Source organism: Prionailurus bengalensis, chromosome B3 (assembly GCF_016509475.1).
Source record: "Prionailurus bengalensis isolate Pbe53 chromosome B3, Fcat_Pben_1.1_paternal_pri, whole genome shotgun sequence".
Taxonomy (NCBI): Eukaryota; Metazoa; Chordata; class Mammalia; order Carnivora; family Felidae; genus Prionailurus; species Prionailurus bengalensis.
The window spans coordinates 121274853-121294160 of NC_057355.1; the positions used below are offsets into that span (position 1 = coordinate 121274853).

The 19308-nt window shown below is 40.9% G+C and overlaps 1 protein-coding gene across 10 annotated transcripts in view; it reads left to right on the forward strand.

Annotated features, from left to right (window-relative positions):
• Positions 1 to 72: 72 nt before the first annotated feature.
• Positions 73 to 19308, forward strand: part of TTLL5 (tubulin tyrosine ligase like 5) — a 285893-nt gene continuing 266657 nt past the window's right edge. For all 10 annotated transcript variants that reach the window (XM_043556671.1, XM_043556672.1, XM_043556664.1 and 7 more), the window contains exons 1-4: positions 73 to 185; positions 1533 to 1702; positions 7684 to 7790; positions 19082 to 19164. In XM_043556671.1, the coding sequence (XP_043412606.1) occupies positions 1629 to 1702; positions 7684 to 7790; positions 19082 to 19164 (264 nt within the window). In that variant the 5' untranslated portion in view covers positions 73 to 185; positions 1533 to 1628. The remainder of the gene's footprint in view (positions 186 to 1532; positions 1703 to 7683; positions 7791 to 19081; positions 19165 to 19308) is intronic.

A 19308-nucleotide genomic window follows, 5' to 3' on the forward strand; every position in this document is an offset into this window, starting at 1 on the left:
TTCAGCGCGGGGTGGCGGGCGCCTGCGCAGTGGCTCCCAGCGGGCGGTTGCTTGTTGGTTGTTGTAGTAACGGGGGAAGCAGCCGTCGGCGGCGGCCGTGAGCCCGGCTGGGGAAGGAGGAGAGGGTGGTAGGCGCAGAGCGCGGTCCCCGCCCGCCGGCTCCGAGCCATGGGAAGATGAGACAGGTAAACGCCTGCGCCGGCGCGCTTCCCTACCGGAGGGAGGTGAGCTCCCGGGTCTGGGCGGGCGCCAGCTGCTGCACTTCCCTCTTGAAGTCTGGGAGCAGCTGTTGGCTTCCGGGCGCGCTGGGCTGAATCGCTGCGGCGGAGTCGCCCCTGTCCTTTCCGTGGGGAGCATCTGAGGACCTACCTGGGATTGGGGTGAGCCGGGGGTGGGGCTGAGGGGCTGATCCCTTTAGGGCGAGGACGCTTCTTGAACGAGTTGTCCTTAATCTTCTTCCGATCTCCGTGTCTCTCTCCACTCTGCTGGCAGCCTGCGACAGGTTTGGCATCCGTTCCTCGCTTGGAGGTCTTGTTTGTTTCGTTTTAATTTAAAGGACTTCCCAACATTTTGGGAAAGATCGAGAAATCCCGTTGGGAATCCCCCGAGGAACGCCTTTGAAGTTATTAGATCGTGCCCATTCCGCTGAAGATCTGTAGGGATCATTTTCGGGATCCACGGGTTTTTGTCCTGTTTACGATCTTATATGTGTATATGAATGCATAGAAAAATAAGATTTGCAAAGATCGACATCAGATGATTATCTCTGAGTGATAGGGTTATGGTCATTTAAACATTTTCATTTTCTATATCTGTAATTTCCATTTCAGCCCTAAACACCCAACAAACGTACTTTTTACTATGAAAACATATTTTAAGTTAGAAATATCCTATTTTAATGCCTTTGCGAGATTCAGATCATAGTTTGTGATTTTTAGTAAGGGAGAATAATTTTTGAGTGTTTGAAAGGACAGTGGTTTTTTTTTTTTTTCCAGCTATTTATGACCTTGATTCAGGAGAATATATTAATCTTTTAGTTTAGTGGTTGAGTTTGTTTTAGTGGAAACATGAGGGCATTTTACCTGTGTGCTTGTCATAGAGTCTAAAGAAATAATTTCAAGGATCGTAAATCTTGAGTTTTTATTTTTAACCCAGATCAGGTTTTTCTAAGCAAGGAGTCTATGTTTTAGGCAATCGACCACCTATCTCAGACTTTTCTAAGAGCTAAGTCTTATTAGATTTAGTATGTAAAAGAAAAATGAGAAGCTCAAACTTAATAAGAGCTCTTTATTTTATTTTATTTTATTATTATTTTTTAATAGCAGCTCTCTAAATGCACAGAGGACAGACAGTATGTTTGGAAAAAAATTTTGATTTTTGTGGCATTAGTGGGGCACTGTGAGAGAAGGTAAGCTTCCAGAGGTTGGGCACCATTTAGGTAAATATTCGTTTTTTTAGACTTGGAAGATTAATAGCAATAACCAACAAACAGACAACCCTGTTGTGTTTCGAATCATTTGGCTTTCTTGCAGGAATCAGTGCCACCTAAATTGTTTGATCCAGTGAATCTGCAAGGAAAGGTCTCTGAGGCCCCCCGTCTGCTGACTGCATGACAAACCCTAAAGGAAATGCCAGTCGTGATGGCCCGGGACCTGGAGGAGACAGCATCATCCTCAGAGGATGAGGAGGTGGTAAGCCAAGAGTAAGTAAGAGCAAGCTTGCTTTTGACCCTTTGCCTTTAGGGTGGAAAAGAATTCTCTTTTACTTATATCTTCTTTTACCTAGTCCTTCTTTCGGTATAGCCTGATTCTGGTTTTAGTTTCTGACCATGATTTTTTTTCCTTTTTTTTTTTTTTTTTTTATAACTTATTGTCAAATTGGCTAACATACAGGAGACAGTGTGCTCTTGGTTTTGGGTGTAGATTCTCATGGTTCATCGCTTACATACAACACCCGGTGCTCATCCCAACAAGTGCCCTCCTCAATGCCCATCGCCCATTTTCCCCTCTCTCCCCCCCACCCCCCCCATCAACCCTCAGTTTGTCCTTTGTATTTAAGAGTCTCTTATTCTAACCATAATCTAATTCAAGATTTTATTAGTTGGTTACCCTTAGCTATCTGAAATGAGATAAGGCTTTGTTTCTGGGCTCAGGAGTGAACATTGGCTCTAGATGTTGCTCTTTGTATACTCTTGATTGGAGCTTGTAACATAGGAGATTTTGATATTTGTAGACATTAAAGCAAAGTAGGCCTCCAAACTCTGTGAGATAGGTTGTATTATTTTCTCAAAAGCTTTTACAACCATAGAATGATAGTATATAGAGAGGTCAAGTAACTTGCCAGAGTAACTGTGGGGCAGTACATTAGAATTCTGTAACCTGTGCTGTGTCCATTGAACCACACTGCTTTCCTGAGTTCTTTTGGGTAAGAGTCAAGTTTTTTGACTGCTGGATTCTCATGATAATAATAATGAACGACAGAGATAAGTGCAGCTTATCATTTAGCATAGATGACGGTAAGGGCTTTAACTGACGTATCTCATTTAATCTGAACATGTTATTATTCCCACTTGATGAAGCTCAGCCATGCAAATATCAAAGAACTTTTTCAGGGATTCAGGGGGAGTAAGTGATGGATTGAGATTCAGACCTAGTTTTCCAGGATTTTGAGGCACTTTGCTGTTTTGCCTCCTTTAACATTATTATTTGGCACAGAGGACAAAGAGAGAGTGCGACTCGAAGTTAAGATTCGTTTTTAAAGATTCTCTGTGAGTCTCCTTGGGTACTTGTATGCTATGTAACCTGGAAAGTGGGGATAATATCTCCCAGGCTATTTTGTAGAGGTATGATTAGAATCAAATAGAATGATATGTAGGAAACTACTTTATAAATGATGAAGTGCTATACAAATGTTAAGGCATTATTCGTACTGGCTTTAATATTGAATTTAAAGTGGATTTCTTACTATAAAGTAGAAGGTTACATTATTTAATATGACTACAAAAAATTACTGAAGCATTCATAAAGCTTTGGAGAGAGGCTTCTCATCACTGTTAGGTCATAGAAAAAATAGAGATTTAACATTATATTTGGGTCAGTCTTATTCAGGATAATTAAATGGATAATTCCCTCTAGTCACTTTAGCTTCTTGTGACTTTTTGCTTTCTGTGTGCTGTTGCTTACCTGTTTCACAAAATTTAACTTTTGCTGCAAGCATCAGTCTTTCTGATTTCAAGATCATATAAAAAAATTTTGTTTTTACATTTATTTATTTTTGAGAGACAGAATGAGACAGAGTGCGAGTGGGGGAGGGGCAGAGAGGGAGACACAGAATCCTAAACAGGCTCCAGGCTCTGAGCTCTCAGCACAGAGCTGGATACGGGGCTTGAACCCACAAACCGTGAGATCATGACCTGAGCCGAAGTCGGACGCTCGACCGACTGAGCCACCCAGGCACCCTTCAAGATCATTCTTTTACTTCATGACTATTTCTTTTATTAGTGGGCTTAAGGGTTGGGCCTGATGAGTATTAGATTGAACTCTGTGAAATTGCTGTTTTGATAGGTCAAAAACAGTAAAATATTGACAGTTTCAGATGGTTCAACCTAGTATTATAGTAGGTACTCAGTAAATACTTGTTGACTGAGTGACTGAATGAAGGAATAAATGGAGACTTTATGCTTTAGATCACCTTGGATCAGGGGTTCTTAACTTTTTTCTATGCCATGTATCCCTTATCAGAATGATATTTTTTAGGTACTTAAAATATATATCATTAAAAATAGTACCAATTACATTGAAGGCAGTTATTAAGATTAAAAAACCCAAACTTGTGACACAGTGTAGTGATATGTGCTTTTTCACTGATGCATTAAATAACAAGATTATTCATCTGAAACGTGGGTAAGTTCAATTCCATTTTCCAAAGACCGCAGCGTGAAGACCGTTTTTGCTCAGTTTGCACGAGCTCATCACTCTGTCGGGTAGTCTTTGTTAGCATTTATAAGTGGGGAATATTGGGAAGCATCTTGGTTGTCTGGATCACCACTGTGATGTGTCACCATTTGGCAGCTGACTGATTGCTTTGTGGGACCTACCAAATTGTTGTCCCGCTTCATGTCGGATGAGGAAGACTGACCACAGGTGATCTCGTGGCAAGGTTAATAACTACTCTAAGTGATAAATGTAAATGATATTTTTAGGTATCTGCAACCCCTGTGTGATACGGTAGAAAAAATCTCTAATTTCAGACAGACTCAAAGGCACAGATGACGCTCATACCCCTGGGCTAGGTTGCCCACCTTCATAGTTGAGAAAGGTTAAGTTTCTAGTAGAAGGTAGTGAAAATACAGGTGTCATTCCCCATCCCAATCCAGTTTCATGGATTTTTTGCTCTTCTTCCTTTCAAACTCCTGTTGACTTTTGACTGTTAATGTTCCAGTGGCTCATGTCTTATCTATCAGACATTTTATACTTTAGGAGTCTTAAGCCAGTCTTGTTCACACTTGGAGTGATACGCTTTCATTTTTAAAGTTTTGGAAGTTGTAAGGCCATAAATCATCTAAGGGCGTTGATTTAATCCAAAGGTGTATCTCCATGGCCATCTCGTCGATCTGCTCAGATCCCAAGGCTGTGTTAAAGAGTTCATGCCTGGCAGTCCTGGACTTCAGGGCTAGAAACTGCCCAGGCAGTCCTTATCTTGCATGGCATTATTTCAAATAGTGAATTTAAAGGGGCTCTTTTTCTGTATTTTGCTAGATTTATCTGTAGATGTGGAGGGATTAGATACAAGGTTTCTTAAGGCACTAAAAAAAAAATTTTAATTCCTATCATAAAAGCCTGCTTTATATCAGTTCGTCAGCATACACATGGGGAAAAAAAAGATCATCGACAGATGATTATACAGTGAGTACTATAGGAATTCCGAGAAAGAAGGCGTCACTGTGGGCTGGAGGAGGTGGGAAAGGCTTTATGGAGATGGTGAGATGAACTGGGCCTTAAGGGTAGAGCTAAATGAACAGAAATGACGAAGGCATTTCCAGCAGGGGCACTGGTATGAATAAGGCATAGAAGCTTTGAATTATGTAGGCCAGATCCCAGGAGTAAATAATATATATGCCTCATGAAATTGTTTTTTAAGAACCAAGACGTTGTTAAGCTTTCAGTAAAGTGAACCTTCAAACCTTCTGCTTCGGTAATCATCCAAGTCTTGTGTTCGTTCATGTCTCTAAGAGCATATTTTCTTAATGTAGACCTTTTTGTGGTGTGAATGAAAATTTAAAGTCCCGATTTTCAGTTTCCTAACCATTTTGAATCTTTTGCCTTTAGCACCACCTGGCGGGAGCATGCTTTTAAAGACGACATAGCGTCTGCCTTAAGTGTGTTTTCGTTGACCTGCTGAATTCATGACGTGTCTGCCACCTCTTTTATCTTGTCATAGGTTGTGAGTGGAAGGATTTCTCCATCAGGGATTTGGTTTTCCACAAATAGCATAGTTAGGGCGTTGGCTGTTCTTAGCCTTGTATGTGTTTCTTGAGTTCCTGACTCTTGTTACGCGTTTTAACCTGGAGCAGTGATCCATTGTTTATAAGCGGGAAGGCAGAGTGGTGCCAGTTTGTAGCTAGTTCTAGATTCACGAGGAACTTTGCATCATTTCCAGAGTTTCTGTCTAAGACTTTGCTGTTTAGGCTGCCTAGTTTTTCTCTATCCTCCGACTTAGAAATACAGTAGAAAAATTACAGTTGGAAGGGATCCTAGGAATCATCTGGCCCCGTGCCCACCTTTTACAGGTGTTTAAGATTAAAAAGCAAGCAAACCACAAAAAAATCCTTCTTGCTAAAAAGTGCCCCTGATAAATACCTTTTCTTACAAATGGGCACTGGCACTCAAGTGAAAAAGTAGGAGCAGTAAGCATCCACATTTCATCTCTAGAAAACAGGAAATGAACTAGGTACGGTGTTCTTTGCTTTTTTGGTAAAACACTTTGGCAGCTCATCCAAAGTCTCAAGTCTGCCTGGCAGCCTGTGCATTCAAAATGGGCATCTTTTTAAACATGGGTTGGGGGGCGCCTGGGTGGCTCAGTCGGGTAAGCGTCCGATTTCAGCTCAGGTCATGATCTCGCGGTCCGTGAGTTCAAGCCCCGCATCGGGCTCTGGGCTGATGGCTCAGAGCCTGGAGCCTGCTTCCGATTCTGTGTCTCCCTCTCTCTCTGCCCCTCCTCCGTTCATGCTCTGTCTCTCTCTGTCTCAAAAATAAATAAACGTTAAAAAAAATTTTTTTTAAACGTGGGTTGGGAGGGTCTGACTTGGCTCTGAGATTTGTAGTGTGACCTTTCTTAAAGAGGTGTGGTCACGTAAGTTTTTGAGAGCGGCCCAAATTTTGGCTAAATGGATCTTATTCTGTTTAAGGAATTGATTAGTTTAGGTTCCCAAACTGTTAGGTTTAAGTTGTTCCATATACGAAACATCACTGAAATGTGATTAGGGAGATGGAAACAGGGAAAGAGCCCAGGCAGATACTTGGGTTCAGGTACGTCTTCCCTTACTTAACCGCCTGTGTGGCCTTCAGCAAATCACTTACCCTCTCTGAGACACCCTTTTTTTCCCCCCAGTTCCTAGTGTGGGTAAGAGGATTAAGTGAGATAGCATATGAAAGCTCTTATTCCTGGCACATAGTAGGGACTCGGTCATTTCTTTCCCTCCTAACTCCTTGCACAAAGGAGGTTGAAGATTTTCCTAATCTTTGAGTAAATGTACATCTGTCTGAGATTGATTAAACAGAGATTTCCTGAGGGTAGAGGAAGAGAGTAAAGTCAGAGATCCTTTTCTGGAGAGAAATATTACTCCATTTTGTATAGGCTTGCTTTAAAATACGTGATTTTAATTGGAGCGCTTGTATTAATTTTGGGTGCCTGGCTCAGAATCTTAGGATGCGTCATCAAATTGGCTTAAAAAGGGACTGTAGAGTATAAAAGGGTATATAAGTTATTGTGAATGCTGTATATTAGTTAGGATTCTTTATGTATGCTGGGGATTAAAACATAAATTGTCTTAAATAATAAAGGGAATTTATTTTTTTATTAAAAAAATTTTTTTTCCCGCGATCCCCCATAAGGGGAATTTATTAACCCATATTCGGGAAAGACTTGATTCTGCAGCTGCACGTTTGCTTCTCAGGATTTCGTGTCCCTCGTTCTTCGAATGAGGTTTTCACTGACTTCCTCCTTTACTGACAGCTCCAGGCTCTTCCCTCAAGGACACAAAATGACAGTTGTACTTGGAGACCTCATTCTCTTACACCGTCAAGGGGAAGAAGCCATCTCTCCTGCAGCTGCTCTAGAAGAGAAAGGAAGCAGCTTTCTTCTAGAGGGTCTCACAACATATCTTCTGACACTCACTGGCTCCAGTGGGTTTATGTGCTCATCCCCGATCCAGTAACTAGAACTGAGGGATGAAGGCCCTGAATGGCTGAGGCCAATCGAAGCCCGTCCCTGGAGCAGGAGGGAGTTAATCGTAAATAGAGCACATGGCTAAGAATGGGAGATGAATGGTTTCCCATAGGGCATTTGGGGTTCTTGTTCCAGGCAGAGGGAAAGTTGCTAAGCAGCAAACCACGGCGATCTGCGTCAGTGGTTTATTCAGACTTTGAGCTGTCAGTTAATGAAAACCTTTTGTTATGGCTGTAGGGATCATCCGTGTATCATGTGGACCGGAGGCTGCAGGAGAATTCCGGTTTTGGTATTCCATGCTGAGGCTATTCTGACAAAGGACAACAATATTCGAGTCATTGGCGGTAGGTATGACGTCCCCCCACAGAGGGCAGGGCTGGGCATGGCCCCTGTACCCTTGTCTTGCAGAAGTTGATATCACATGTAAGTAGGAAAAGGGCCTCGGTCACAAGAAAAATGTAGCATTTTTTTTTTTTTATGCCCGAAAGGATTATTTGTAATTTCTTAAATTTTCTGCATTTTAAGTTGCTTTTCTTCTTTGAATTTTGTCTTCAGAATTATGTGTATGTGCGTTATTGTTATTCTTTGTGGTAAAATACACAAAACGAAACGTACCCTTCTAACCATTTCAGAGTGTACAATTCAGTGGCGTTTAGTACAGTCACACTATTGTACAACCCTCACCACGATCTAGTTCCAGAACATTTTTCATCATCCTGAAGTAAACCCTGTATCCATTAAGCAGTCACTCCCTATTACCCCTTACCCCAGCAACTAGTAACTGCTCATCTGCTTTCTGTCTCTAGCGATTTGCCTGTTCCGGACATTTCGTATAAATCCACTCAGACAGGATGTAGTCTTCTGTGTCTGGCTTTTTTCACTTAGCATAGTGTTTTTAAGGTTCATCCATGTTGAAGCATGTATCCGTACTTCATTCCTTTTCATGAAATGCCGTATTTTGTTTATCCATTCATCAGTTGATGGATCAGTTGGTGGTTGTTTCCACCTTTTGGCTATTGTGAACAGTGCTGCTCTGAAGATTCATGTATGAGTTTTTGTTTGGACACCTGTTTTCAATTCTTCTGGGTCTATAGCTAGGAATGGAATTGCTAGATCTTACGGTAATTCTATGTTTCACTTCTTAAAGAACTGCCAAAGGAGATTCCATAGTGTCTACACAATTCTGCATCAGCGATGTAGGAGGGTTCCATTTTCTCCACATCCTCACTGACAATTGTTATTTTCTGTTTTTTAGATGATAGCTGTATTAGTGGGGGTGAAGTGGTATCTTACTGAGGTTTTGATTTTTATATCCCTAATGACTAATGACATTGAGCATCTTTTCATGTGCTTCTTGGCCATTTGTATATCTTCTTTAGAGAAACGTCTATTCAAAGCCTTTGCCTATTTTTGATTTGGGTTGCTCGACTTTTTGTTGTTGAGTTATGAGTTCTTAAACATTCTAGATACTAGACCCTTATCAGATACACAATTCCCACATTCTTCTGCCAGATGGATTCGCTAGTGAATTCTATCAAACATTTAAAGAATCAACACCACCAATCCTTCTCAAACTCTTCCAAGGAAGAGGAAGGAACTCATTATATGAGGCCAGCATTACTCTGATACCAAATCCAGAATAAGACATCACAAGAAAACAAAACTACAGTCAAAATCCCTTATGAATACACATGCAAATATCCTCAACAGAATACCAGCAAAGCAAATCAAGCAGCATATTAAAAGGACTATACCGTGACCAAGTGGGATTTCTCTCAGGAATACAAGGATGGTTCAACATACAAAAGTCAATCAATGTAACATACCACACTAATTTCACTTGTTCTTTCCAACCTGGATGCCTTTTTTTTTTTTTTTTTTTTTCTTTCTTTCTTTCTTTCTTTCTTTCTTTCTTTCTTTCTTTCTTTCTTTCAAGTTTATTCATTTATTTTGAGAGAGAGACAGACAGAGAGCGGGTGAGGGAGGGGAAGAGAGAGAGGGGGAGAGTATCCCAAGCAGGCTCTGCACCATCAGCACGAAGCCTGACACGGGACTCGAACCTACTAACCGCGAGATCATGACCCGAGCCGAAAGCAAGAGTCAGAGGCTTAACTGACTGAGCTACCCAGGTGCCCCATTTTTATTTATTTATTTTGAGAGAGAGAAAGAGGGAGAGAGAGAATCCATCCAGTCTGGGCTTTTCTTTATTGGGAGGGTTATTCCTGATTCAACCTCTACTTGTTATGTATGTATTCATATTTTGTATTTTGTATTGAGTCAGTTTTGGTAGTTCATGTGTTTTTAGTTTTTGTCCATTTAGTTTATCTTATTTGTTGGCATACGAATATTCATAGTATTTATTTATTTATTTATTTATTTATTTCATAGTATTCTAGAATCCTTTTTATTTCTGTAAGGTCAATAGTAATGTCCCCATTTCATTTCTGCTGTTAGTATTTAGAATCTCTTTTTTCAAGCTAGCTAGAGGTTTGTCAATTTTGATCATTTTAAAGAGCCAACTTTTAATTTTGCTTACTTTCTCTATTGTTTTTCTATTCTCCACTCTTCTTTGATTTTCAGTAGTGCTCTGACTCCTGGGTTAGCCTGTAGCTTGTCTTCAGAGGTTACAGTACCATGGGTCAGAACTTTTGTGTGTTATAGTGGAAAGAGTCTGTACATGGGTTTGTAGTTACCGGTTCAAATCCCAGCTTTGGTATTTACTAGCTGTGAGTCTGGGGCAAATCACTTAAACTCTCTTGACCTGTTTTATTATTAGTGAAGTGGAGATCATAGCTACCTTGCAGGCATTGTAAGAATTGATGAGATCATTTAATATTTGGCACATAGTAGGCACTCAGAACTTGTGCTACTTAATTTCACTTGTTGAACAGGATCTGTTCTAGTTTGAAATGACTTTAAGGTCTGTCCTTGCTCCATAATAAGCTAGGAGTTCAGAGGATAGTGAACACCTGCTTCTGGGATTTGAATCCTCCTCCCTCCCCAAGGGTCTTGTTCTAATCCCTTCAGCAAGTTGCTAGGTTACCACTTAAAGGGATATGGTTCATTCATGTTCTCTGAATTTGGAAGAACTAAAGATTTGCTAACATTTGCAAAGAAACTCCCTGTCATCATGATTGGAGTTAAAACATCAAAGGTGGGTACAAACAACAGAAGTAAATAATATCCCCCAAACATACTTCTTTTGGTCTGCTTGTCACATAGATGCATCTCTGTATGCCATGGCAATAGGCAGACCCTTCCTTTTTTAGAGTATCCAGGGTTTACTGGGAATTAGTATCCATCAGTGTTGTCATTCCATTATTCAACCAGTCCCTGCGTTTTTAGAACGTATATGTCTTTTTTCCCCCTTTCCACATACTTGTGATTAAAGAAAAGGCCACTGAACTTTTTTCTCAAACTTTGTTTTCGAATTTTCTGTATCTTCCCAATTCTTTGAGGTATCGTGATTTTTTGCATAGTCCTTTATGAAAAGAACAATTTGAATGAGTTTTCTGGTTGCTGCCTCAGATTTATGAATTGTTAAATTCTCTGGGTCTTTTTTGTTTTGTTTTGTTTTTCTTTCTTAAATAGCTGACATAGATCTGCTCAGATCATAATCCTGTGTTTAAATCCCCTTGAGAAGTTTCTGGGGGATTAGTTATCTTCTGTTGATCTTAGAGTGTTAGATGCCAGTCTTATTTTTTTCTGTTATCTGTTAAATGTTTCATTGTATTTATTATTAATACTTTTTGTACAATATTGCTATATTCCAGAAATATATTTTTTCTTACTATATCCATTTTTTTTCAAAATTGTATATACTTTGAACATGTAAATGGATTGCATTTTAGAGACAATAGAGATATTTGCAGTTTAAGGTAATTCATTCCTAGAAGGAAGCATCTTTTTTTTTTTTTTTAATTTAACTAATTAATTTATTTTATTTTATTTTTGAGAGAGACAGAGCATGATGGGGGTAGGAGCAGAGAGATAGGAAGACACAGAATCCCAAGCAGGCTTCAGGCTCCAAGCTGTCAGCATAGAGCCCAACACAAGGCTCGAACTCACAAATCGCAAGATCGTGACCTGAGCCGAAGTCAGACGCTTAATTGACTGAGCCGCCCAGGCGCCCCAGCATCGTTTTATAATTTGTCTCTGAATTTGTCAGGTTCCTCAGTTTGCAAAATGTCAGTTTGCATTTGTGTAGACTAGCACTGTCCAATAGAAATATGATGCAGGCTAGATATGTAAGTTTTCCAGTGGCCTTATTAAAAAAAAAAATAGAAATAGGTGAAATTAGTTTTAATAATATATTTTATTTTGGGGCATCTGGGTGGCTCAGTTGGCTAAGTGTCCGACTCTTGATTTTTGCTCAGGTCATGATCTCATAGTTCATGAGATCAAGCCCCACGTTGGGCTCTGCACTGACAGCATGGAACCTGCTTAGGATTCTCTCTCCCTCCCTCTCTGCCCCTCCTCTGCTCATGTGCAAGTGTGCTCTCTCTCAAAATAAACTTTAAAAAATATATATTTTATTTAATACAAATTGTCATTTCCACATTTACTCAATATAGAAAAATCATTAAGATATTTGGCATGTATGGGACACCTGGGTGACTCAGTCAGTTAAGCATCTGACTTTGGCTCAGGTCATGATCTCGCAGTCTGTGAGTTTGAGCCCCGTGTCGGGCTCTGTGCTGACAGTTTGGAGCTTGGAGCCTGGTTTGGATTCTGTGTCTCCCTCACTTTTTGCCCCTCCCCAGCTTGTCCTTTGTCTCTCTCTCTCAAAAATAAATAAACATTAAAAAAAAAAAAGATATTTGACACATAGTATGTATTTTACACTTAGAGTACATCTCAGTGTGGTGCAAAATATTTTTCATCACAAATATTTAGTCTGTGGTTAGATTTTGCACACATTATAGTTGAAAAAGTAAATTCATATGTTCAAGTTCCAAACACGTTTTCCAGTAATTGAATCAGATATCAGTTTCCAAATTTAAATTAATAAAGTTAAATAACGTTGAAAATTCAGTTTCAAAAGGTCACGCTAGTTATATTTCACGTGCCCAGTAGTCATACGTGGCTAGCGGCTACCATGTTCAACAGTACACGTGTAGACCTCATTTTGTGACAGTAAGGCAAAGCTACACTGTGTTGCCATTGAAAGGATTGCTCTTCAATTCTAAAAGTAAAGAAAGTCAGTTTTATCTTCCTTCTAGTTTCCCAGGCTATTTTTGACCAAACTTCTTAGGGCATGTCCTCACTCCCTGGGTGCTTCTGTACTGACAGTTAGATTATTGGTTCCTTGTTTTAATTTGCTGCGCTGCTGTCCGTCAGTCCTGGAATTTGCCAGGAGGCCTGGCACTTTAGGTTGCCCCCGATACACACGTGAGTGGTTGGAGAAGAGGAAAATTCCACGGTCTTATGGTGGAATAAGCTCTTATGCTTAGAGGCTCAGATATCAGATGTTAGGCAGTTCGCTAGTAGGACCGTATCACGCCCTGCTTCTTTTTATGTGAAAGGAAATATGGATAAGGGAGTTGTTTCTTGGACAGTTGGGGGCTGGCTCAGTTTATAGTTGCAAGCCTCCATTTGACTTTTGCCACGGGAGCAGAGCCCTGGGTTGCCAGGTTTTTCAAACGAAGCCCAGAGATCTAGATTTTTATATGAATTCTTTCAGTTTTAAAAGGTTAGTGACTAATTCAGTTTTATGTTTAAAACACCACAAAGAATGAACGAACCATGTCTGCAGGCTGGATGGGTTTGGCCCTTGGGTCACCAAAATATAACCTCTGGTCTAAAATAACACTGGTAATCAGCATCATTGGACACAGAACATGAATGTGAGTTAAAATCCCCGGCAGTCACACTTGCACCTTATCTTTCTTGCACTCCCCTTTTGGAGCATGTGCAAAGTATTGGAGTTGGCTTATAGTTAGCTGGTATAGATTAGAGGAAGTTGGTCACTGATTACTACTTACATACTGTGAGTGGTCACTGAGTGTAGTGATAATGGAATTTTTCTTCCGTGTTAGGAAAAGTAGGAGAAAGAGTACAAATAGCATTTTAATTAAAAAAAAATTTTTTTTTTGATGTTTGTTTATTTTTGAGAGAGACAGAGACAGAATGCAAGTGGGTTGGGGCAGAGAGAGAGAGGGAGGCACAGAATCTGAAGCAGGCTCCAGGCTCCGAGCTGTCGGCACAGAGCCCGACGCGGGGCTCGAACTCACGAGCTGTGAGATCATGACTTGAGCCGAAGCCGGATGCTCAACCGAATGAGCCACCCAGGCGCCCCGCATTTTTGTTTTTAAATTTGCTGCATAAAATGCATAATTTATTATGTAATACTATGTGTTAATAGCTACTTTGCTACATATTTACTTTTTTACTCTATGAAAATTTTTACTTGGTAAAAATTTGTGCTGCTGTGTAGCAACAAGTGTTATAAAAGCTTTATGTGTGTTAACTGAACTACCCCGTGAGGTAAGTACGTTTATTACCGACCCCATTTTACAAGTGGGGAAACTGACCATGGAGAAATCATTTGTTCATGATTGCAGGCAGGAAGTGGTAAAGCCAGGATTTGAACCCTTGGCAGTTACACTGCAGAGACAGACTCTTTCTCTTATTGCTCCTCCTCCTTCCCCAGTCCCCAGGTGGTCATTCTCCGTTTTTCCGCACACCTTCCTCACTGCCCTCCCCATGGCCTGGCACCGTGAGGCCCCCAGTGCCGAACCGGTGCGGCATCAGGTGCGCTTCCGGTCTCTGGCGTTGATGATCCTTTGGCTTTTGCACGCGCAGAAATGGAGATGTTGGGGATCACAGTTGTAATGAAGAGACCAGATTTTCTTTCACTTTCTAAACATTCAACCTAGAAAAATTAAAAACCTCTCAACCAGCTGTACGAACAGTACATTGAATGCATGTATAGTGTTTCCCCGTGCTCACCAACTATTAACATTTTGTCTCTCTGTACCATTTGAGAATTAGTTCAAGTACTTTATGCCATAATATCTTGTTTAGCAATGTATACCTAAGGGCAGGGCATCCTCGGTATAACCACAGTACTGAGGTGACATTCAGGAAATCTGTCACTGGTAAAGTACTTTTATTTAATATACAGTGCTAATGCACATTTCCCTAGTTGTTCTGATTTAGACCTTTATTTATTTTTTAATTTTTTTTTTAATGTTTATTTTTGAGACAGAGAGAGACAGAGCATGAACGGGGGAGGGTCAGAGAGAGAGGGAGACACAGAATCTGAAACAGGCTCCAGGCTCTGAGCTGTCAGCACAGGGCCCGACGCGGGGCTCGAACTCATGGACCGTGAGATCATGACCTGAGCCGAAGTCAGACGCTTAACCGACTGAGCCACCCAGGCGCCCCAATTTAGACCTTTATACTACTTTTTTTTCTAAAGTCTAGGATGAAGTCAAAGATTGTATTTACTTTTCATATTTCTCCTTTAACCTCCCAGGCTTTTTTTTTTTTTTTTTTTTTTTTTTTTTGGGTCTTTCATGGCATTGACAGTTTTAGAGATTCCAGACTAGTTGCTTTGCAGATGTCCTTACGTTTGGGATTATCTGATTGTTTCTCCATGTTTAGATTCAGGTTTAAAGTTTTGTAGGACTATCACATAGTGTATCTTCTTCAGTGTATTACGTTAGGAAGCATGTGATATAATTGTATTGCCTTGTTGGTGGTAGCAAGTTTCATCATTTTTTAAAAAATATTTCTTTATCTGTGAGAGGGAGAGAGAGAGAGAGGGCGTGAGTGGGGGAGGGACAGAGAGAGAGGGAAACACAGAATCTGAAGCAGGCTCTAGGCTCTGAGCTGTCAGCACAGGACCCAATGTGGGGCTGGAACTCACGAACTGCGAGATCCTGCCCTGAGCCAAAGTCGGACACTTAACCTACTGAGCCACCCAGGTGCCCCTCATCATTTGGTTGAGAATAGTGTTCACCAGATTACTTCATTAGAAGTTTTGTTTTGTTGTTTTGTTTGCTTTGTTACAAGCATTCTCTGGAATGATATTTTGAGATGCTTGAATATCCTGTTTCCCAAGTCTCTCACCCATTGGTTTCCATTGATTTTAGTCTGAACCTCTTCCTCTTACGGTTTTTGTGAAATACTGATATTCTGTTTCTTTCCTTTTACATTTATTAGCTGGATTTTCTGTAAAGAACTTTCCCTCCTCTGATAGGCAGGATAATGGTCCCGCCCAAAGATGTCCACCCCCTAATCCCAGAACCTATGAAAATATTACCTGACATAGCAACAGAAAATTGAAGGTGTAGGTGGATTTAAGGTTGCTAATCAACTGACCTTCATCACAAGGGTCCTTTAAAGTGGAAGAAGGAGGCAGAAGAGGAGTCAGATCGACGCTGTGTGAGAAGGACCAGACCCTTTATTGCTGGCTTTGAAGATAGAGGAAGGGCACCAAAAGCCATGGAATGGGGGAAGCCTCTAGAAGCTGGAGAAGGAAAAGAAATGAGCCTATAGAAAGAGTCTGTAGAAAGGAATGCAGCTCCCCTCTTGCCTTGATGACATCTGTGTCAGACTTCTGACATAAGAAATATCAGACAACAAATTTGTGCTGGTAAAGCCATCAAGTGGGTGGTAGTTTATTACAGGAGCAGCAATGGAAAACCAGTATACCTTCTTACCAGTGTGGACTCATGGGTTCTTTTTTTTTTTTTTTTTTCTTAAATATAAGTGGATTATATTCTATCTCTGTCATAATTCATTTTTATTTTCAAATTGTCTTAAATTTGGCCATTGAGATCCTTGGGATCCATTGCGATCCATTGAGATCCTTGTGACATGTTCCCAGTCAGTTTTTGAGCACTTTCCTCTCTTTGGGCATAACAAGATATTCCAGGCCTATCTTGTGCTTTCCCTCGCCAACTTGGAATCAGAAGACAAACTCTTAAGCAGTGCACTGTACTGTTTCTTAAATTATTCTCTGCGCTGGAGTGAAGACATGACTCTGAAGTGTTTTTCTTATAACCGTATTGCAAAGACAACATAATAGTGATTGATCATTGGGAAAACCCTGTGACTGGGCTTTAGAAGTTTGCCACAAGAATGAGAAGTATGGAGTGTCTGGTCTTTTCATTCCCGTCTTCCTGCGTCTGCTCTGCATGGTGTTCTTGCCAGGGCTGGGCAAGTAGCAGCAGGGATTTATGGATATTTTCACATAAATTCATAAAAAGATAGGCTTATCTTTGACTGGAGAGGCTGAATTTGGTTCTAAGGTCTGTCTATAAGTTTCTGTATTACACTCATTCAGAAATTGTTCACTGTGCAGTCTTTTTCGAAAAATGATTCTATAGATGCACTGCCTGGCTGGCTCAGTTGGTGGAGCGTGTGACTCTTCATTTCAGGGTCGTGAGTTTGAGCCCTACCTTGGGCATAGAGATTGCTTAAGAAAAAAATAATTTAGGAGAGGCACGTGGGTGGCTCAGTCAGTTAAGTGTCTGACTCTTGACTTTGGCTCAGGTCATGATCTCATGGTTTGTGAGATTGAGCCCCACGTTGGGCTCTGCACTGACGGTGTGGAGCCTGCTTGTGATTCGCTCTCTCTCCTTCTCTTTCTGCCCCTCCTCTCTCATGCTCGCTCGCTCGCTCTGTCTCAAAATAAATAAATAAAAACTTTAAAAAAGAAAAATAAAAAAAAATTTTTTAATTGTGCTGTAGAATTCTTAGCTAATTTTTTCAAACACTTTGTGGTGGTGCGTAGAAAGAGGTGGCATTTAGTGGGCCGGAGTAAAATTTAGTCTTTGGAGATGTGTAGAAATCTCACATGATTACAGACTTTAGTCTTAGGGGTCAAAAGCACAGAATGCGTATGGGGCCTGGCGGGTAATGTGAATGAGTGAAGGGACCATGAGGGGACTGTGCTGAACTAGACCCTGTGAACCTGTCCTGAAGGGAGCACTCGCCCTTCCTCAGTGGACTCACCCTGGTAGAGAGAGCGAGCCCAGGGTTGCCAGGGTTTTCAAGAGAGCCCAGAATTCGAGATTTTTAAATGAATTCCTCCAATTTCAGAAGGTTAGTAATTCAATTTGTTTTTCGTTCTTTTCTTTTTCTTTTTTTTTTTTTTTTTGTGGTGGGGGGAGAGGGACAGAGAGTGCTGAGAGAGAGAGAGAGAGAGAAAGAGATTGAGAGAGAGAGAGAGAGAGAGAGAATCTTAAGCAGGCTCTGCACTCATCATGGAGCGTTGTATCTACTTGGCAGTTCACTGGGCCTTTGTGCCTCCTGCAGAAAGCCTGGCTCGGAGCCTCCTGAGGTGGGGTCCTCACGCTGATACCCCGGGAGAGGCAACCAGTCCCGTGGTGGGCTCTGTTCCATTGTTGCTTTATTCTTGGTTGCCTTCTGTGACGGTTCACGTAATGTGTCAAGGACTCCTGGCTCAGTCTCATGACCGTAAGATCACCACCTGAGCTGAAATTGAGAGTTGGACGCTTAACCGACTGAACCACCCAGGCGCCTCAATAATTCAATTTATTTTCATTTATTATTCTTATTTTTTAATTTAAGTGTTTGAAAGTCTTTTTTTTTTTTTTATGTTTATTTATTTTGAGAGGGAGCGAGAGTGTGCGCACATGGGTGGGGACTGGGCAGAGAGAGAGACAAAGAGAATCCCAACCAGGCTCTGCCCTGTCTGTGCAGAGCCTGATGTGGGGCTCAATCTCATGAACCATGAGATTATGACCTGAGCAGCAGAAATCAGGAGTCGGACGCTTAACTGACTAAGCTCCCCAGGCGCCCCAAGGTGCATCTGGCGCCTGAACAGGGATATGAGCCCCGGACCCTCAGATTACAAGTCTGATGCTCTACCGACGGAGAGACCCAGGCTCAATTTGTTTTTAAAGCACAATGAGAAGTTAACAAACAATGTCTGCAGATTGGTTTTGGCCCTGGATTGCCAGTTTATAACCTCTGGTCTAAGATATACTGGTAATCAGCATTATTGCACACAGAGGACTGTCTAGAGCAGGGGTTCTTAACCTTTTTGTGCAGTGGACCAAATGTGCAATGGCAGTGTAAGGAAGCCTGTGGGTCTCTTCTCAGCATAATGGTTCTGAAGTGTATAGAAAATATATAGGAGTCTAAACAAAATCAATTGTATCGAAATGTAATTATCAAAATATTGTATAAAAGGTAAATTTGTGACATATATGCATTTTTATTAGTGCATTAAATAACATGGTCTGCTGGGAGGTTTGTTAACTGCCATAATTTTTATATATTGTGAGAAATGACATTTTCAGATAACTGTAACAATTGTACGATAATATTAAAACACCTGGTACCTGTAGGTGGCAAGGTCACGGGTATTGCTAACACTCCGTTTTGTGCCTACATTTGTAATTGAAGATAATGTTAAATTTCAACTAGTGGTGAGAACAAAGATGCCATTTTGTCTCCCATCTATTTTTAATAACCCGCAGCAAATGTCAGGTTAAGAACCCTTGGTCCACAATAATAGTAGCCTACTTAATAATAGCGTAAGGGTAGTAGTACAATGTTACCGAGTACAGTTAAGCAAGCCACAATCTCACAGTTTTATTTTTGTCTCTACAGTTAACTTTTTGGTTACTGAATTTGATTCTGTGTTTTTCTCTAGAACGTTATCATTTGTCTTACAAGATTGTGCGAACAGATAGTCGCCTGGTACGCAGCATTCTGACAGCCCATGGATTTCATGAAGTAAGCTCATTTTTACTACCTCACCTGATCTGCTCTAAAGCTGAAAATCCTAGACATCCAACCTGACGACCAGTTAATAGGGCAGCTCTAGAGGGTACTCGGGATCTATGCTTAGTGATGATGCAGAGCTTATGTTGAATTTCT